Source organism: Myxine glutinosa, chromosome 9 (assembly GCF_964187855.1).
Source record: "Myxine glutinosa chromosome 9, kmMyxGlut1.1, whole genome shotgun sequence".
Classification (NCBI taxonomy): Eukaryota; Metazoa; Chordata; class Myxini; order Myxiniformes; family Myxinidae; genus Myxine; species Myxine glutinosa.
The window spans coordinates 66,737,729-66,759,845 of NC_136269.1; the positions used below are offsets into that span (position 1 = coordinate 66,737,729).

At 48.8% G+C, this 22,117-nt stretch overlaps 1 protein-coding gene across 2 annotated transcripts in view; it reads right to left on the reverse strand.

Moving 5' to 3' along the window:
- The window catches only part of LOC137435358 (serine/threonine-protein kinase MRCK alpha), a 318,221-nt gene that overhangs the window by 229,271 nt on the left and 66,833 nt on the right, over positions 1–22,117 (reverse strand). For both annotated transcript variants that reach the window (XM_068129069.2, XM_068129068.2), the window contains exon 5: positions 10,773–10,921. In XM_068129069.2, coding sequence (XP_067985170.1) covers positions 10,773–10,921 — 149 coding nt within the window. The remainder of the gene's footprint in view (positions 1–10,772; positions 10,922–22,117) is intronic.

The window sequence follows — 22,117 nt, forward strand, 5'->3', positions numbered from 1 at the left end:
ATATATATATATATATATATATATATATATATATATATATATATATATATATATATATATATATATATATATAGTTGTAGATCTCTCGAAGCCCGTCAATGTACAGGGGGGGGGGGGGGTTAAACCCCTTTTCCCCCTCGGGTCTTCGAGTCCACGAGGCCGAGTCGCCACTCCCTTAGCGAGCGTGCGGAAGGGTATCGGGTCGATTCCACATGTACCTTCGGTACCCACGCTGCCACGAAGACGGGGACTGGACCTCGCACAAGCCACGCTAATCGAATACGTCCGAGCGGTTTGCGTATCTCGTGACTCGTGCCGTTACTTTTGTTGAACCCGATTCGAGCAGTTTTATTCGTGCGATGCTAGGCCAATGGTGAAATGACGGGCACGATCAAATGGAAGAAAGAACAGGTTTATTTACAACTATACAAGGCGAAGAGACACAGAGCAGGCTTAATCAGGCATAAATTATATCCCAACAAGGGCCCACTCACTCACACAGGGAAAAGGAGGAAGGACAGTTGGCGCTCCAAACGCGCCTTGGCGCCGTTCACTCGGGGACAGCTCGCCGGGCGCGGCCCTCGGATGTTCGCGGCACGTGTGCAGGGAGCACATGCAGGGAGATCGCGCGTCTGTGGCTCCGGAATGGATGATCCTCACGAGCGCGTTATTCACAGGCAGCAGCAAAGCGCAGGGCACAAGGATAGTTCGTGTACAGAGAGGCTATAACAAGCAAGGGACTGAATCCACTTGTGGCTACAATGTCTCTTTCTCACTGCGCTCACAACGCTCTCTGATCTCCGACTCAACCACGACGACTTCTAGGGCACACTCCACCTCTCTCCTCCTTCCTCTTGGGTCACCGGGGCAGGGTTTTATATCGCCCCTCCCCAGCCTTACCCGAATGTTCCAAGCCCCTCCTCTTGCTGCCGTTGTTAGCCACTCCCCTTGAGCTCTGATTGGCTGCTCACCGCTTATCGGCTACTCCCCTGCAGCTCCTCCCTTTGGCGTTTCCAGACTTGTTCCAGGCCTAGCACGTGGCATTCCAGCCCAAAGAACACCTAACTCACTGGCCTGCTCAACGCATACAAACACAGGAAAGGAGACTACGCTTACATTTAAAAAGAAATAACTGAACTAAAGCGAGGTGACATGTAGTGGTGCAACTATCTACGAGAGGGTTATTCTTTATTCGCAAAACCGCGACACCGCACGTGACAAAGCCGAATGCTTCACCTCTGTGTTTGCCTCAAAATCTTGTGTCCCAAAACCATCTCTCTCTTTTCCCACCTTACCCAGTCGAACCCAACTGCTCCTGGACTCTGTGTCCTTCTCTCCTGACAAGGTGGAGGAGTTTTTGTCAAACCTCGACTCTGATTCTGATTCTGCAACTGGACCAGACGGCATCAGCCCACGGGTCCTAAAATCCTGCTCTGCCGCTCTATCTCACCCTCTCTCTGTTCTTTTCACCCTCTCTTTTGCTCAAGGTCATCTGCCAGCATCCTGGAAATCAGCAAACATTACCGCTTTACGCAAAAAAGGTGCAAAAACAGATCCTTGCAACTACAGACCAATCAGCCTGCTCCCAATTATCATGGAAAGTCATGGAATCCATCATTGCTTTGGATATCAAATCCTTCCTCTTCTCCAATGGCTTGATCTCCGATCATCAATTTGGATTCAGACCAGGTCATTCTACTCTCGACATGCTGCTTCTGCTGTCTCAACAATGGATGGAGGTCCTCAATGCCAAACAGGAAATCAGAGCCGTCTCCCTTGACATATCACGTGCCTTCGATACGGTCTGGCACCCAGCTCTGCTCACCAAACTCTCCTCCTATGGTATCCATGGAAATCTCCATGAATGGCTTGCGGACTTCCACTCTGGCCGTAAACAACGTGTAGCCCTGCATGGATTTCTCTCGTCTCCCCTTCCTGTTCAGGCTGGAGTTCCCCAAGGCAGTGTTCTGGGCCCTGTGCTTTTTCTGGTCTTTATCAATGATCTCTCTGACTCTCTGGAAAATCCTCTCTATCTCTTTGTTGATGACTCCACTCTCTGCTGCTCCATTCCTCTTCCTTCAGATCGGCAGTCTGCAGCCTCCTCACTCTCTGAAGACCTGGACAAAATCACAGACTGGTCAAACAAGTGGAACATGTCTTTCAATCCTGACAAATCTCACACTCTTACTATGTCTCTCCGAAAAGATCGACTGGACAACCCTCCCATCTACTTGCTCAACAATCCTCTCCAAGAAGTTCTGTCGCTCAAGCTTTTGGGTCTCACTATCTGCAATGATCTTTCTTGGGAAAACCACATTTCCAAGCTGGCCTCTAAAGCCAGTCGCCGACTGGGCATCCTCCGTCGTGCGAAGTCCTTCCTCGGCACACCTGAGCTCCTCACCACATACAAGGCTTTCATCCGCAGCTCAATGAAATACTGTTCTCCCCTATGGGCCGGTGCTCCTGCCTCACACCTAGCTCGGCTTCACGCTGTTGAAACCAAAGCTTTCAGAATCATTGGAATCTCCCGTGATGAAGCTATCTCCGAGGGCCTTTCACTCACTCACCGCAGACAGGTAGGTGGTCTTTCTGTCTTCTACCGACTCCTCTCCGGCCTTGTTCCCCCAGCTCTCTCTGTGCTTTGACCCCCAAATATTCCTACAGGTCGCACAAGATCTGCCAGCATCCCTCTGAAGGTTAAACTGCCGAAATCTCGGCTCTCTGCTCACCTTCACTCTTTCATTCCTCTTTTCTCCCGCCTCTGGAACAAACTCCCAAACTCCCTTCAATCCCACTCCTCCCTCCAGGTCATTAAAACAGCTGTTCACCACCATCTCTTATCTTTCCACATCCAAAACCTTGATCTTTTCTACCCCCACGTATTCACCCCAGATCCACCTTGTTTGCTTCTTTCCTGGAAGTCCCAGCAGTGTCCATATGTTTTATACCTCTACCACCTCCCCTTCCCATGCCTCCCCCACCCCCCCCCCCCCCCCCAAAGCTCTCTCCCTCCCACAGATCTCTCGATGTCCCTGCTCTCAGATGTTGTGTTTGTGTTCCTCCCCCTCTCGCCCCATCTTGTCTACCACTCCCCATGTTATATGTTTTATGTGTCGGTTTGTCTTTCTGTGTGATTAATGTCAGCTCTTTCACGAGCCTCGATCTTGTATTTAAAAAAAAAAAAAAAACTACCCCCCCCCCCCCCCCTCTCTCACCAGACTCGACCCCAACAATGGAACGACCGATAGAGCCTGGCATGCAAATTTACCATTACTTTTACATGTAACACATAGGTGTCATACCCCTAGCATTTATTCTGACCCCTGCGTGCGACATTTTTAACCCTAGATATGTCCCCAACTAATGCGTTGACCAGCTACGGTAACAGACTCACACCCACAACTACCCGAGTATTTCCGGAATTTCAAACTACACACATAGCCGGTGGGCACATTCTTATATTTACATGCAGAGAACTTAACTTTTATTTACAATTCTATGACCCAGGACCTGTACTTTAGGAAGAAATTGGAGGAGGGAAACAAAACACTTAATGTGGCACTTGCTGCTTGCATCTTGCGTCTTCTGTGTGCGGCTAACAAAACCGGCTGGCCCTGACCAGCATTCAGGCCATATGAAGCATCAGAGCCGTCTCAGCTTCCACATCTTCTTCATACCTGGCACACGATAGTAAACAATTGCACACACTTTCTCTGTATTGGCCAGCAGGGCCACTCTCTGGCATCAGTGCCACTCAACAAGTGGTCCGAAGGTGCAAGATGATTTTGCAGCAAGATGCTGCACAGCAGAGGTGCGAGCCACAAGGCTTGTGGTCCATAAGTGTGACAAGGGTGCAGCAAGGTGGGTTTGGCAGCAAGGTGCTGCACAGTTCGGCCTCCAAAATGGTCCTGGGGCGGGGAAAGAAGACGAAGCGCAACAAACAAACGGAAAGGACACAGTGGCACACAAAAAACAAGGTGACCAGGCACCACCATGCCTGGTGCGGAGCGAGGGTTGCAGTAGAGCGAGCAGAGCAAGCTCGTCCCAAGCCGTCCGTACCGCCCACCGTCGGCTACACTACCCTAGCCCCCCTTGTATTTACAATCCGTCTCTACGTCCTGTCTCCCATATCCCCCTCTATACCAAATTCGTCCCCAACTCCCTCCCAGGAAGGAAGGGATGGAACACAACAATGTCTTACTTACGTCATGATGCGTCTTACCACTCAATCGGCCTACAGAGCCTCGGTGTGGAGCTCGTCCTCCTCGGTGAATGGCTGTGGGTGATGCGAAGGGATTTTTCATATCCTAACTACACTAATAGTGTTTACTCATCTAAACTACCACGGGTCGTACCCTGCAAATCGGCCATCTTTAAACTATGTGGTTCTAAGAACCCAAATTCCCATTGCCCACACTGTGGTGCCCTCCAAATTTGGGGATCACCCCACAAATTTTCACACTGTGCCCTCGCACAATTTTGGGGCTGGGTCGTGTTTGCCTGCTCCACGAGCAGGTCTACCTACCTGCGCACCTCCGCCACTGAAGCCGCCTCCGGTGCTTGCCTGCTCCTGATGACGACCTAACTGGGGAAGGCCCTCCCTGGCTCTTGCCCCCTCTATGCCCACCTTGGCATCGGGCAACCCGGGTCCTCTCCTGGGATCCTCGGGCCCCACTCACAACTAACCTAACCGGCTCCCAGAGCCTACCTGCGGCCTCACTACCAGTGGCGGAGTGCCCCAATAACCATACGCACCAATTAAGCCACACGCCCAGCCATGTCACCGACTCATGCACCCTACAAAGCACTTCTTTCGACTGCCCGCACCACAGGTGTCAATATCCATGCAATTTACCTACGCCCTCTACCTGGCTTTACACGACCCGCACGGGCTTTCACGAATGGGTTCCACTTCCCCTCATTCACTCCTTCGCACCATGCATTCCACACCACTCACTTCCACACCAATACTTTGCACTCCACTTTTCTCGTATACCTCAACACAATTCCATTTACACTACAACACAATTCCTTTTATTCTCACACACACAGTATCATCTATCTAACTAATTTCCCCTACACTCGTGCTTCCCCTTCTTCCCTTTACACTACGCACACCCTTTTCTTTAACATCCACCTAAACTCTCTACGTCCCCTCTATAGTTCAGATGTCACTACTTAAATCTTGGTCTCTACTGACTTCTAGATCCGTAACATTATCCTAGCCCTCCCTCGGCTAGCTTCGGTGCCCCATGGAGGCAACCATTGCTGGCCCCTCCATGGGCCCAACACTGCCATCCCCCTAAACTAATGCTCATGCCCCCCCCCCCCCATGTGAGGAATGGTGATACTACCATTCCCCCACGTGGAGTACACTACTTCCAGTCCTCCAGACTACGAGCCCCCATTCATGGAGGTACATTGCCACGGCTTGGCCTCGAAGGGCCGAGCGATCCATGCGGGTGGTTGGTTGTCTGTATAGGGTGTCCGTCCGGAATTTTTGATCCAAGGGGGGAGGGATTGATGGGCCCAGGTGCCAGGCTCTATCCCTGTGCGGGGCCTCGCAGTCCCACGCAAGATGACCCAACCGGCCACGGTCGGAGCACCACACCCGACAAGGTGCATGGCTCCGAAAACTCCTACCTCCCCTTGAACCTGGCCGACCGGCCTTGCCGCCATACAGCGCCAACCATACAGTGCGGGGGCCGGAGGCACGAATCGTGCACGCTGGTCCTTGTGAGACCGACGCAGCACCGATCCACTCCCTGCAGCACACAGCTCACCGGGGGCTCGCGTACGCTACTCGTCCCGCTAAGCTCTACCCCCCCCGGTCGGTGTCGATGCATGAGCCGTGTCCTCACCACGCGCGACCCACTCCACACTCGCACACCCAGGCGCACACGCGCCTCCCACACACTCCGTTGTCACACAACCAGGCGCACACGCACCCCCCCCCCACACACTCCGGTCTCACACACCCGTTTCCCACACACTCCGGTGCACACTCGTTTCCCACACATTCCGGTGCACACTCATTTCCCGCACACTCCGGTGCACACGCTTCCCACACACACTCCGGTGTGCACTTTTTCCACACACTCGGTCCTCGCACACACCGGTGCACACTCGCTCTCCACACACTCGGGTATGCACTCACAGTCCGTACCACTCTCCCTCGTACACCGCACAATGGGCCTTCCGCTAACGCCCGGGTCTCGCCTCTCTCCCAAGCACGCCGAGCACCCGTTCATGCCAAACACATTCGCGCCATTATTTCTCACCTCGGGGCCCTCCTTCTCGGCCAGCACCTGCAAACTTTTTATTGGGTTAGCAAGCCCGGCATCACGGTGCAAACACGAACTTTGCGCGGATTCCATCACCTCCTCCCGCGATTTATTCCTAGTCTCTTCAGCCCCCGTCTTTATAATTCCAATTATTTCTTTTTCTACGACAACGATCGTCGGCGCCCCTAAAATTTCCTTTTCCAACCCAGCCTTCGCCGGCGCCCCCAAAATTTCCTTTTCCAATTTGACGATCGTCGGCTCCTCTACACCCCGCGTCGCGATTCTCATAGCCTCAGTCAACTTGGCTGTGCTCCGCTTTACCTTGCTCTCCACGCGTTCCCCGTATCGCTTCACCTCATCGTGTACCACCGCGACCTTCCCGCTCAACCTGCGCCCAATGTCCTCCCCTGGCTTTTTCATGTCCTTCTTGGATGCTGCCCTCATCTTTTCCATGTCACACCTGCATTCCTTTATTTCTTCCCCCAATTTTTCCATTTGACCACCCATCTTGTTTTCCAACCCCTCCTTCATTTCTTTCATTGCCCGGGTGGATTTTACCCCATTTCTTTCATTTGACCACCCATTTTGTTCATTTCCCTGGTGGATTTGTCCCCCATTTCTTTCATTTGACCACCCATTTTGTTCATTTCCCTGGTGGATTTGGCACTCATTTCTTTCATGTGTGCCATCATTTCCGCCACTAGTAGCGGCATGTCCAAACCCGCTGGCACCGCGGGCTCGGCTTCCGCCGCCACGTGCGAGGCGCCGCCATTTTTCTCCCCTACTGCCGCACCCTCATCTGCTTCCCCTTCTACCAGCAACCCTTCCTGCTGGTCCTGGGCCATTAATTCTTCCTCGTCTAATATTCCCACCGGCATTTGACCGTCGTGGCCAGCCATCGTACGAATATAATTTGGTTTTTAAAAACTAAATTTCATCCACTCGTAATTTTTGAGTGCATGAAGCGCACTCTAGGTCCAATTATCCCACTCCCAGACACCAATTTGTTGCAGATCTCTCGAAGCCCATCGACGTACAGAGGGGGAGTTAACCCCTTTTCCCCCTCGGGTCTTCAAGTCCACGAGGCCGAGGCGCCACTCCCGTAGCGAGCGTGCGGAAGGGTATCGGGTCGATTCCACACGTACCTTCGGTACCCACGCTGCCACGAAAACGGGAACTGGACCTCGCACAAGCCACGCTAATCGAATACGCCCGAGCAGTTTCCGTATCACGTGACTCATGCCGTTACTTTTATTGAACCCGATTCGAGCGGTTTTATTCGTGTGATGCTAGGCCAATGGTGAAATGACGGGCACGATCAAATGGAAGAAAGAACAGGTTTATTTACAAATATACAAGGCGAAGAGACACAGAGCAGGCTTAATCAGTCTTAAATTATCGCCCAGACAAGGGCCCACTCACTCACTCACTCACGCAGGGAAAAGGAGGAAGGACAGTTTGCGCTCCAAACGCGCCTTTCACTCCGGGACAGCTCGCCGGGCATGGCCCTCGGATGTTCGTGGCACGTGTGCAGGGAGCGCAGGCAGAGAGATCGCGCGTCTGTGGCTCCGGAATGGATGGTCCTCATGAGCGCGTTATTCACAGGCAGCAGCAAAGCGCAGGGCACAGGGATAGTTCGTGTACAGAGAGGCTATAACAAGCAAGGGACTGAATCCACTCGTGGCTACAATGTCTCTTTCTCACTGCGCTCACAACGCTCTCTGATCTCCGACTCAACCACCACGACCTCTAGGGCACACTGCACCTCTCTCCTCTTGGGTCACCGGGGCAGGGTTTTATAAAGCCCCTCCCCAGCCTTACCCGAATGTTCCAAGCCCCTCCTCTCGCTGCCGTTGTTAGCCACTCCCTTGAGCTCCGATTGGCTGCTCGCCGCTTACCGGCCACTCCCCTGCAGCTCCTCCCTTCGGCCTCGCCAGACTTGTTCCAGGCTTAGCACGTGGCATTCCAGCCCAAAGAACACCCAACTCACTGGCCTGCTCAACGCATACTAACACAGGAAAGGAGACTAGGCTTACATTTAATAAGAAATAACTGAACTAAAGCGAGGCTACATGTTGTGGTGCAACTATCTACGAGGGGTGTCATTCTTTATTCCCAAAACCGCAACAATATATATATATTATTTACAACTATACAAGGCGAAGAGACACAGAGCAGGCTTAATCAGTCTTAAATTATCCCCCAGACAAGGGCCCACTCACTCAGGCAGGGAAAACGAGGAAGGACAGTTTGCGCTCCAAACGCGCCTTGGTGCTGTTCACTCCGGGACAGCTGTCTATATATACACTAGCTGAGGTACCCGGCTTCGCCCGGGTTGAATAAGAATAATACAAATATATGATGAAAAGAACATGTATATTTTAGAGCAATATCACAGTACATTTCCTACATGACGTTTTTTCAATTTTCAATTTCTCAAAACCTCTGGGTATACAACATTTCTGGTTTTCTTACTTGGTGCCAAGACATAAAGATTGCTTGGTTTTCCAACCCTCGAGCAGCCCACGTACAGCTGGCCATGGGCAAACACTTGTTCTGTGAAATTCAGGCCTACAACCTTCATTGATTGCCCCTGCGCCAGAAATGTCTTGAAATATTCCTGAAATAAGTTGACCTTTTGGCCTATGTTAACCTCAAAAATAATTGGTGGTTTAATTCAGTGATCTGATATGCAAATCCTCTTCAAATTTCAAGTCAATTAGATGAAAATTGACGATTTTAGAAATTTGGCCCATATTGATATTTTCACCTTTAGACCCCAAAAATAATTGGTGGTCGAATTAGGTAACCCGATATGCAAATCCTATCCAAATTTCAAGTCAATTGGATGAAAATGTAGGATTTTAAAAACTTCACCTTAAGTTGTAGACCTTTGGCCTATGTTTACTTTTTGGCCTATGCTGACCTCAAAAAGAATTGGTGGTTCAATTTCAGTGACCTGATATGCAAATCCTCTTCACATTTCAAGTCAATCAGATGAAAGTTGAGGATTTTAGAAATTTGAAATTGTTGTTGACTTTTGGCCTATGTTGCTCGTTTGGCCTATGGTGATCTCAAAAATAGTTGTTGGTTGAATTCAGTTTGCTGATATGTAAATCCCATTCAAATTTCAAATGAATCGGATGAAAATTGATGATTTTAGAAACTAAAAAAAAAAGTGGTTGACCTTTGGCCTACGTTGACCTTTTCGCCTACACCGATCTCAAAAACAGTTGGTGGTTTAATTCAGCAAGCCGATATGTAAATCCTATTCAAAGTTCAAGTCAATAGGATGAAAATTAAGGATTTTAGAATTGAGGCTGACTGTTCAGAAACTCAGTTGGGAGGTTTACTGCCTGATCTTCATGTCACTTTGTCAAGAGAATCATAATTTATTTCATGACCGGGCAGCGAACGTCATTATGTGCGACTTTACGTCACTCCTACGGACGTGAAAACATTTGTTTTCCTTAAAAATATATTTAAAATAAATAAAATAGTAGATAAATTAACAATAAAAGAAGCTAAAAAACAATTAAAAATACAATAAAAAGCACATTAAAAATATATAAATATGTACGTACAGTATACTGTACGTACGCGCAACTGCTGATTCTCATTCAAAACAGAGGCGACGTACAGTATTCCTTTACTGTGTCTGTGTTAGCCATGGGTCCGAAGAAGGATAATGCTAGTGTTTCCAAGCGTAATGTGGTTACGACGGACGATAAGTTAAATCTGATTAAAAGGTATGGAAAAGGTGGGAAAGTGTCGGTGATAGCGCATAGACCTTATCGCGAATCGGAACCGCAATGGGTCATGGGATCGGAAAGGGGCAATAGCGCCGCCACAAACTACACCATGGAATTGCAGCTGGCCCGGTTTTTTAAACCATTGATATTAAAATAAAAAGTAGCCGATAACCACCAGGATTTTATGCTGATTCCGAATCTGTGTCTAAAACGTTTCTCTGATGTGTAGTTCTTGGGTTATAAGCGGACATCCAGACAGACACACACACACACACACACACACACACACACACACACACACACACACACACACACACACACACACACACACACACACACACACACACACACACACACACACACACACACACACACACACACACACACACACACACACACACACACACACACACCTTTATTTATATAGATATAGACATTAGGCCAATCAAGCCTGCGTAATGCATTGGTGTTTGTATGTGCTCTATCCTTTCCAAATAATGAGGATTAAGAAAGCACCATGTACCATTTTTAAAGTCTTTAATATGACTCGGCCGGGGTCAGGTTGAAACCGCCGACCTCCCAGACTCAGAGCGAATTCTCCAACCATGACATCACTGAGTCTGGTTAAATGTTGAGAGTGGCAATGACAATTAAAACCTCTTCACCCTCACCATGGTTCCCAAAACACATGCTAGCATGTAGAAATAAACAATAAGGGAAAAAGAGATCTACTTACCGGTGGACGTATTGCAGCTGATGGATTGAATCAATGGCCATCACCATCTCTGCGATATAAAACTTTGCCATGTCCTCTGGCAAACGGTCCTCAAATTTGCTGAGCAGAGTCAGTAGGTCTCCACCCACGTAATAGTCCATAACCAAATACTGCAAACCAATAGTGCCAGGACAAACATGGGGAAAGCAGGCCAGAAAGTGAGAGTTGGGGTGTATGGGGGGAGGAACCACAGATAAGGCGATTGAAAGGTTAACCTCGATTCATCCAAACGATTTAGGGCAACATTAGAAAACTAGAATGGCAAGCAGGAAGGCACATACAACCACCAGGCTGAACAGTTTACGTTTTGTATCCCACCGATAGGCTGGATCGGCATCTGGAACTGAACCAAAATCTAAACAGATTGTTCTGGTCACCTAACCAACTCATCTACTATGTTTTGTCAAAATTTGTCCACAACCTTTTAAAATATATTGTTTCACACTGACCCCTCCCCCCACGTTCTCTGCCCCTCACCATCCACTTCCCACCCCCATCGTCTCCCACCTCTGCCCCATGTGCAATCCTCTCCCTCCTATCCCCCATGTGTGATCCTCTCCCTCCTCTCCCCCATGTGCGAACCTCTCCCTCCTCTCCCCCATGTGCGATCCTCTCCCTCCTCTCCCCCATGTGCGATCCTCTCCCTCCTCTCCCCCATGTGCGATCCTCTCCCTCCTCTCCCTCCTCTCCCCCATGTGCGATCCTCTCCCTCCTCTCCCCCATGTGCGATCCTCTCCCTCCCCTCCCCCATGTGCGATCCTCTCCCTCCTCTCCCCCATGTGCGATCCTCTCCCTCCTCTCCCCCATGTGCGATCCTCTCCCTCCTCTCCCCCATGTGCGATCCTCTCCCTCCTCTTCCCCCGTGTGCAATCCTCTCCCTCCTCTCCCCCCGTGTGCAATCCTCTCCCTCCTCTCCCCCATGTGCTATCTTCTCCCTCCTCTCCCCGGCTATGACTTTTTAATGATGCGCGGGGATCGTGAAAATAAAGCATGACTAATTAACCTGGGAGACTTGTGATTCATAGGAGTGTGTACATTTTTCCGGATATCAAGTAATTGTTAGAGTGGAACATCTTTTATCAGAACATCCAAATAACAGAACACTCATTATCCCGAAGAAAAAAAACATTGTCAAGAAATTTAAAAAAACAACGGATTTTTCCCAAGTTAACTTTGTACTATTTTTACGCTCTTGGAGGCTGTTGATAGTGTTTTTGCAAGGGGATTGGGCCTCTCTCCACTCGTGTGCAAAAATAAAAATCTGAAGAAAATTGGACATTTTATTGGGCTTTCAGAACAGTTTGTTGAAGGGCTTTATCATCGAACAAAGCCGAAGCGAATGAGCAGGGCCAGGTTTCGGGGCCAAACCATTACAATTTATAATAAATTTGTATACACTAGGGCATGCCCGTACTATATATATATCTAAAATTATATCCCCCCCCCCCCTCTATTTACATGAAATGGTTTGGTCCATTCGCAAAGCCAAAGCGAACGGCTTGCGAGTACTGTGACAATCGCCCCCCTCTATTTACATGAAATGGTTTGGTCCAAAGCGAACGGCTTGCGAGTACGGTGACAATCCCCCCCCTCTATTTACATGAAATGGTTTGGTCCAAAGCGAACGGCTTGCGAGTACGGTGACAATCCCCCCCCCCCTCTATTTACATGAAATGGTTTGGTCCAAAGCGAAAGGCTTGCGGAGTTTGGTAAAGAAATCGCCATATCGTGCACAAACGCGCAGGAAAGCAAAAGAATCGCAAATTAGTTTTAATTAGTTTTAAAACATAGTTTAACGCCCGAGCGAGTTTAACGCAATCGCAAATCGCATCGCAAAGCGAAAGAATCGCAAATTAGTTTTAATTAGTTTTAAAACATAGTTTAACGCCAACATAGCGCCAACATAGTTTGCCGACGGGAAATAAATGAATACGCTCTCAAATGTGCCGTCCGAGGCAGAGTCTGTTCGCCACGTTCGGCACACGTGATAGCTCGCTGCTCTCTGATTGGTTGAATCGTTTTTTGGACATAGCTCGGTAACTACTTCTCCGATTAATTTAAAACCTTGAAAAGGCACATCCTCGGGTCCCCAGCAATATACCTGGCAAGTTTCAAGTATATCGGACCGGTAGTTGTCGAGAAACAGCGGTCGCATACAGACACACACACACAGAGATTGCTGGAATTATAGATAGATAGTCAAGGTTCATGGAAGACATAGTCAAGTCCGAGTATACTGAACGGATCAGGCCACAACAGGACAAAAGGAACAACAGAGAGGGGGGATACAACAACAGCAGAGTTTAACACCAAGATAGAGTAAGACTTGGACAAACAATGGGTATGGGGAGGAATGGGGGCAGGAGAGAATGCATGGGTAGACAAGATGGATATAGAGGGAATAAACTGGAAATTTGGAAGGATGAGGAATTGGGGCGGGGTTAGGTGGGAGGGGGGGAGGGGGAGTTAACGAGGGTAGCAACTTTTTTTAATTAGGGGTGATCTGAAGTGGTGGTGAAAAGCTGTCTTGAAGACCTGGAAGGAAGAATGAGATTGAAGAGGGTGTGGAAGTTGATTCCACAGGCGGGCAAAAAGAAGAACAAATAAGTGAAGGTGAGCAGTGGTGGTCCCGATGTAGCCTGCCCCCGATTACCAGTAAGCTGGTACTCATTTTGCCGACCTCGGAAAGATGACGGGCTGTGTCAATCCACCGAGTGTTATTTCAATGGCATGACAGTGGCTCAAACTCATGGCCCTGAGATATCTAGCGTTCGTTCAGCAGAGCAGTGTTCAGTTACCAAGCAGCTAGCACTTACCAAACCGTGAGATCGCAAGCCAGCCACCTTAGCCATCAAGGAAACACCAGGCTTGAGGTGAGCAGTGATCATGGATTTAGGTAGTTTCACTATAGGGGGTTTACGGTGGACAGTGTGGGCCCTGCAGAAACCTGAGGGAAAGGGGTTCAAAGAATGGAAAGAGCAGAAGGTGCACGACCAGAAAGGAGGCTGTAGAAGACAGAGACCACGGACCTGTCTGTGATGGCGAAGTGAAAAGCCCATAAACGCAGCGTCATCACGGGGGATTCCAATTATCATAAAGATCTCGGTAAAGATCATAAAGACATATCATAAAGACAGGTATCATAAAGACCACGCCCAGAGAGGAGGGCAGTACTCAATCAAGCTGTGGATGAATGCCTTATGGTGGATAGAAATTCAGATGTGCCAAGGAAGGACTTTGTACGACAGAAGATGCCCAGTCAGCGGCTGGCTTTAGAAGCCAACTTTGAAATGTGATTTGTCCAAGAAAGATCATGGCTGATAGCGAGACACAAGAGATTGAATAACTCAACTTCATCCAGGGGAATGTTAGGCAAGTAGATAGGATGGTTGCCTTTTAGAGAGAGAGTGTAAAAGTGTGAGATTTGACAGGATCAAAAGACATATTCCAAGTGTTTTACCAGCTTGTGATATATTTTCCAAGGTCTGAAGAGAAGGTCTGATGGTGAATATCAGAAAGACGAAGGTGATGGCAAGTGTTAAAGCATGTGGTGAGGTGGAAATAACTGGGAAGTGGCCCTGTGCTGTGTGTAGGAAGGGTGTCGGAGTGAACTCCATTCAATGTACAATGTGTGCTGAGTGGGTTCATCAAAAATGTAGTGGTCTGAGAGGGTCATTAACCAGTGTGGCAGCTACATTCAAATGTAAGGTGTGCACAGAGGGAGCTGCAGATGGAGGAAATGTTGAGTTGGATCTTGGAGACGGCGTGAAGCTGGAAGGTGTGAAAACATTTTGCTACCTCGTGGACATGCTGAATGGAGAAGATGGATCAGACTCGGCAACGGTTGCTGGAGTGAGATGTGCATGGAAGAAGTTTCGGGAACTGAGTGGCATGCTGATGATGAGGGGAGTGTCGTTGAAGGTGAAGGGAAAGGAGGTGTATGCTGCATGTGTGAGAAGTGTTATGATTTATGGGAGCGAGACATGGGTAATGAACATAGAGCAGCAACGAACGTTGGAAAGGGTGGAAATGCGAATGGTTCGACGGATGTGCGGAGTATCGTTGAGAGAGAGGAAGACAAATGATGCATTGCGAAAGATGATGGCAATAGAGCCTGTGATTGATGCTGTGAAGAGGAACAGGTTGAGATGGTTTGGTCATGTGTTGAGGAAGGATGAAAGTGACTGGTTGAGAAGAGTGATGGGAATGAATGTAGAAGGAAGTAGAGGACGGGGCAGACCGAGAAAGACTTGGCTAAAGATGGTGGAAGAAGAAATGCGGGCAAGGGGGTTAACAAGGAGAGATGCAGAAAATAGGGCAAAATGGAGACGATTGTCATGGGGACCGCAAGGCTAACCCCCGCTCTAGTCGGGAAAATGGCCTTTAAATTGCATGTTGTTGTTGATGTTTGTCTGAAGAGAGGGAAGAGGCTGCAGCCTGCCTGTCTGAAGGATGAGAGATGTTGTTAGGGTGGAGATATCAGTGAATAGATAGAGGATTTTCATCTTCAATCAAGATAAATAAATAAAATAGATAAAGAGTCAGAGATCATTAATGAACATCAGGAATATAACTGGGCCCAGAACACTACTGTTACGGATTCGTCACTTCCGTTGTGGTGGTTTTCATCCACTGTAAACATTTTCGATTCCATGTACTATTTATTGTTGTCAAAAGGTTTATTGTTTATGAACTGTTTTCAAAAGGTGAAAAAGTTAGTTTTAAATGAAACCAGACCGGACGACGAAGAAGAGGAGAAAAAGAAGGCGGAGCGAGTGAGTCGGTCAAGAAGGAGCCGAGCTATTTGCGGTCTGGAGTGAATGTTGGCGAACAACAGTCACTAGCGAACTTTCGGGTTTCCCAGGAAAGGGAATCCTGCGACAGAATGGTTATCGCTGTGACAGATTAACCTGCGTGTCAGGTTTTGCGATCGATTCAGGAGAGAATCATCGTCGTGCCGTTGCGCCACGAGACCGGGCCGTCGACCATTTTGACTCGCGCAGGACTTGCGCTTCGCTCACGGTTTCGTCTCGTTTCGACCATTTTCACCGCATTCAGACGTCGAGTGTGTGTGTGTGTGTGTGTGTGTGTGTGTGTGTGTGTGTGTGTGTGTGTGTGTGTGTGTGTGTGTGTGTGTGTGTGTGTGTGTGTGTGTGTGTGTGTGTGTGTGTGTGTGTGTGTGTGTGTGTGTGTGTGTGTGTGTGTGTGTGTGTGTGTGTGTGTGTGTGTGTGTGTGTGTGTGTGTGTGTGTGTGTGTGTGTGTGTGTGTGTGTGTGTGTGTGTGTGTGTGTGTGTGTGTGTGTGTGTGTGTGTGTGTGTGTGTGGCGTGGATTTTGAGTGAAAAGTCTGCGCGTCGCCGACTGAGCTGTGGAATGTCCATACCCGAGGGTTTGATTTCCCCATCGCCTGGAGGCCGCCTTTGGATTTCCCAGTCGCCTTGAGGGCGCCTTTGCACAGCTGTGGCAGCAAGATTGTGACTGCCAACCCAACGGGATTCTGGTCTCGATTGGACATTGATCTGTCGATCGCTGGAGCGGATCGACTTTGGCTTGAAGCCGGGGATTAGAGACATTGGGGATGTTCTTGTTTCACTCACTTGGAGCACAGTGAGTTATATATTACAAAACTGATGGTACCATCATAGGATATTGATTGTACTTTTGATTCATATTATTGTTGTACTGTTATTCTTGTGTGATCTTAATACAATATTTGTTTGTGAGTAACAATTGGTGTGGCTTCACCATTGATCTTTGACATACATACAGAATAACACATTTTTCTGCTGACTCCTCTCGGGACTCGGAGGTACACCGTGACCAGGGGGTCGGGGAGGAGCACGTAACACTACCTTGGGGCATTCCATCCTGGACAGGGAGAGGAGATGAAAGGAATCCATTGAGTGCCACACAATGGCTTCGAGAGTAGAGCAAGTCAATAAGCCATCTCTGGAGTTGGCCTTGAATGCCTTGGATGAGAGTTTGCAGAGTGTGGCAGGACGCCAGACTGTATCAAAAGCACGAGATATGTCCTGAGAGACAGCCCTGATCTCATGTCCGATATTGAGGGTCTTCGTCCCTTGTTGGGCGAGTCGAAGCAGCATGTCCTAGGTGGAGTGACCTGGTCTGAAACTAAATTGGTGATCAGAGATGTTGGAGGAAAGTTAGGATTTCTTTTTTTTTTTTGTTTTTTTTTTGTATACAACATCGAGGCTCGTGAAAGAGCGAACATTTATCACACAGAAAGACAAACCGACAAACCGACACATAACCGACAAACCGACACATAAAACAAATAACATCGGGAGCGGTAGACAAGATGGGGAGAGAGGGGGAAGGACACAAACACAACGTTTGAGAGCAGGAACCGAGAGACATGGAGACATCGAGAGATCTGTGGGAGGGAGAGGGCTTTGGGGGGGAGGCATGGGAAAGGGGGTGGGAGAGGCATAAAACATATGGACACTGCCAGGACTACCAGGAAAGAAGTTGGAATTACAAACAAGGTGGATCTGGGGTGAATTAGTGGGGGTAGAAAAGATCAAGGTTTTGGATGGGGGAAGATAAGAGATGGTGGTGAACAGCTGTTTTAAAGACCTGGAGGGAGGAGTGGGATTGAAGGGAGTGTGGGAGTTTGTTCCAGAGGCGGGAGAAAAGAGGAATGAAGGAGTGAAGGTGAGCAGAGAGCCGAGATTTCGGCAGTTTAACCATCAGAGGCTTGCTGGCAGATCTTGTGCGACCTGTAGGAATATTTGGGGGACAGAGCACAGGGAGAGCTGGGGGAGCAAGGCCGGAGAGGAGTCGGTAGAAGACAGAAAGACCACCTACCTGCCTGCGGTGAGTGAGTGAAAGGCCCTCAGAGAAAGCTTCATCACGGGAGATTCCAATGATTCTGAAAGCTTTGGTTTCAACAGCGTGAAGCCGAGCTAGGTGTGAGGCAGGAGCACCAGCCCATAGGGGAGAACAGTATTCCATTGAGCTGCGGATGAAAGCCTTGTATGTGGTGAGGAGCTCAGGTGTGCCTAGGAAGGACTTCGCACGACGGAGGATGCCCAGTGGGCGACTGGCTTTGCAGGCCAGCTTGGAAATGTGGTTTTCCCAAGAAAGATCATGGCAGATAGTGAGACCCAAAAGCTTGAGCGACAGAACTTCTTGGAGAGGATTGTTGAGAAAGTAGATGGGAGGGTTGTCCAGTCGATCTTTTCAGAGAGACATAGTAAGAGTGTGAGATTTGTCAGGATTGAAAGACATGTTCCACTTGTTTGACCAGTCTGTGATTTTGTCCAGGTCTTCAGAGAGTGAGGAGGCTGCAGACTGCCGATCTGAGGGAAGAGGAATGGAGCGGCAGAGAGTGGAGTCATCAGCAAAGAGATAGAGAGGATTTTCCAGAGAGTCGGAGAGATCATTGCTAAAGACCAGATAAAGCACCGGGCCCAGCACACTGCCTTGGGGAACTCCAGCCTGAACAGGAAGGGGAGATGAGAGAAATCCATTCAGGGCCACACGTTGACTACGACCAGAGAGGAAGTCCGCAAGCCATGCATGGAGATTTCCATGGATACCATAGGAGTAGAGTTTGGTGAGCAGAGCTGGGTGCCAGACCGTATCGAAGGCACGTGATATGTCAAGGGAGACAGCTCTGATTTCCTGTTTGGCATTGAGGACCTCCATCCATTGTTGAGACAGGAGAAGCAGCATGTCCAGAGTAGAGTGACCTGGTCTGAATCCAAATTGATGATCAGAGATCAAGCCATTGGAGAAGAGGAAAGATTTCATATCCGAAGCAATGATGGATTCCATGACTTTGCTGATAATTGGGAGCAGGCTGATTGGTCTGTAGTTAAAAGGATCTGTTTTTGCACCTTTTTTGTGTAAAGCAGTAATGTTTGCTGATTTCCAGGATGCTGGCAGATGACCTTGAGCAAAAGATAGGGTGAAAAGAACAGAGAGAGGGTGAGATAGAGCGGCAGAGCAGGATTTTAGGACCCGTGGGCTGATGCCGTCTGGTCCAGTTGCAGAATCAGTCGAGGTTTCGACAAAAACTCCTCCACCTTGTCAGGAGAGAAGGACACAAAGTCCAGGAGCAGTTGGGTTCGACTGGGAAAGGTGGGAACAGAGAGAGATGGGTTTGGGACTAAAGATTTTGAGGCAAACACAGAGTTGAGGCATTTGGCTTTGTCACGTGCGATGTCAACTGTGTGGCCATTTGAGGTAAGGGAGGGGATGGAGGGGGAACAAACACCTGAAACGGATTTGACCAGACGCCACCAGGATTTGGAGGAAGGAGACAGGTTTGAGAGTTCGTTCTTGAGCGAGGAGAGATAGTGCTTCCTGGCACTCCTGAGGGTAGACACACACTTGTTCCGAGCTTGGTGGAAGGAACTGAGATTGCCTTCAGTTGGATTAGCCTTCCAAGAGGCAAAGGCAAGTTGTTTCAGGGCAACTGCCTCACCGCAAGATTCGGTGTACCATGGACGGGAGGAAGGGTAAGACAACTGAAGAAGAGATGGGATAAATCTGTGCATGAGAGAGATCAGTTTGCTTTGGAAGAATTCCCAGGAAGAATTGATGTCAGAGGCAGTGGAGATGGGAGACCAATCCAGACGATTGATGGCTGCTTGAAGCCCGTCCCAGTCGGCCTGAGTGAAATGCCAGACTCTTCGACGATGAGGAGGCTCCCTGAGAATGGCCAGAGAGATGTCCACTTTGACAAGCACATGATCAGAAGAACCGATTGGAGCAGAAGAGCAGCAGACATTAGCAGGGAAGTTTGTCATAACCAAGTCTAGAAGAGAAGAAACTCCATTGGCTGAGATCCGGGTCGGGAAATTGACAGATTGTGTCAATCCCAGTGAGTCACAGAAGTCCTTTGCTGAGGTGCCATGACTGGTGAGAGAGGAACCCACACCCAACCAGGTGGCATGATGACAGTTGAAGTCACCACATATGAGGAAGAGAGAGTTGGGATGAGTGGATAGAAGTTGGTCCATGTTGTCAGAGAGTGAAATGTAAATTGAGTCATCACTGTTTGGGGGACGGTACAGAACACATATGAACAAAAGGTGGGAGCGGAGAGGAAGCCGTAGCCAGAGGTACTCCTGGGGGTGAGGAGGAGAGAGGGCAGTGCAAGGAGAGTGAGGAAGAGAGTTTTTGATAAAGATAGCCACCCCACCACCAGGACGAGGCTCAGGTCTATCATACCGGAAGAGGGAGTAACCAGGAAGAGATATTGAGGAATCAGAGACATCTTGAAGGAGGAAAGTCTCTGTTAAGCAGATCAAGTCTGGATTGTCAGAAGCAACCTGTATGGAGAGATCAGTCAGGTTTGAGCGAAGGCCCCGGATGTTTGAGGTCCATACCGTTAAAGAAGAGAGAGGGGGAGCATCGGGTACAGGACAGGGGAGGGGAGGAGTAGGGTAAGATGAAGGATGAGAGGGGGAGGTAGGGAGAGCAGTTAATAGTGTGTCAGAGATTACAGAAGAGTTCCAAGAAAGGGAAGGATGAGGAGGATGAAAGGTTTGGTGGTGAAGGGATGAGGCAGAGTGAGGGGTTGTTTGAGGGGGGGCATGGGACAGTAGAAGGTTGGGGGGGGGGTGGAGGCATAAGATAGAAGGGAGATGAGGTGGGGAGGAGGCAACTTTGAGGAGGGGGGAGGAGGGAGAATTTGAGAGGGATGGTATGGGGGGAGATTTGAATGGGAGGAGTTGGGGGGGAGTTTTGAAGGGGAGGAGTGAGGCGGGAGTTTAGGAGGGGAGGGGCAAGGGGGGAATTTAGGAGGGGAGGGGCAAGCGGGGAGTCTAGTAGTGGAGGGGCAATGGGGGGGATTTGGAGGGGAGGGGCAAGGGAGGAGTTTATGAGGGGAAGGGCAAGGGGGGAGTTCAGGAGTGGAGGGGCAAGGGGGGGGATTTGGAGGGGAGGGGCAAGGGGGGACTTTAGGAGGGGAAGGGCAGGGGGGGAGTTCACGAGTAGAGGGGCAAGGGGGGAGTTTAAGAGTGGAGGGGAAAGGGGGGAGTTTAGGAGTGTAGGTGCATGGGGGGGGATTTGGAGGGGAGGGGCAAGAGGGGAGTTTAGAAAGTGGATGATTAATGAAAGACGAACATTGATAACAAATTGGGTTTGTTGTGATTTTCAAGTTAGCAATCCGATTCAGAACGATGGAGGAGGGATGGAATGAATGTGAATTTAGACCATGTAGTGAGGGAGACGTATAAGATATTGAATTTCTTTTTTTTGACGTGGAATGAGTTGGAGAGGAAATTGAGAAAAGCCTTTTAAATAGGAAGAAAAACAGCGTGTTGTAATATACCACTGAATAAACCACTGAAGGGGAAAGGTTAAACATATTTAAAATAATATTTAAACAGAACCGTGAACAATCTTATATGCACAAAATACCAACGGGGGGAGGGCCGAGAGGGACCACCACGAGTCACGTGAACACTGAACAGGGCAAAACGTGCAAGGAGATAATGATGGCAAGGAGATAATGGGGGCGGGGCGAAAAGCACCGCGATACACCTGGACAGAAAGTACAGGATGAGACAACGGCACACGTGGAGAAAGGAAAAATAAATGTTTTTTTTTTGTTGTTGTTGTTGTTTTTTGGGGGGGGTAGGGTGGGGTGGGGATTTAAAACGTTAAACAGAGAGTATTACGTTCGGTGTAGAAGGGAAAAACAGAGCCAAGCAAAACACGATGTAGGGGACTTAAGTTAACAAACACCGACAGAGGTACAAGGCCGCACACGAGGCGCAGAACAGGATTAATTAATTACGAGTTACAGGAAATTCAAACCAAAACTAACTATAAACAAACAATAAAGCATGGACGATAAAGTAACGAGTTGAAATTTGACAAACACACGAATGAAAAAATAACCACTTTGGATGCCCGGAGAGAAACCAAGCCTCCAGGTCGGAAGCTTCAACAACTAGGCCGCGTGGTCTGCGCGCGGCACGAGATACTCGACTATTTTTTACAGGTATGAAAGATTAACCCCGATAAAACTTCCGAGGGACACTTAAAAGGTACACACACGTAAGATAAACAGTTTAGACAAGAATACAAATGTGACAATGACTTAGCTTCGAGCGTGCGTGAAGATCGTGGAACAGCTTCGAATATCCGTGACCGCCCCGATCAAGATCTCGCGAGATCTCGCGAGATATTGACTGCAATGATGGATTCCATGACAATGCTGATGATTGGAAGTAAATCGATAGATCTGTAGTTGAGGGGATCAGTTTTGCAGCTTTTTATGTAGTGCAGTGATGTTGGATTTCCAAGCAAGTGCAGTGATGTTGGATT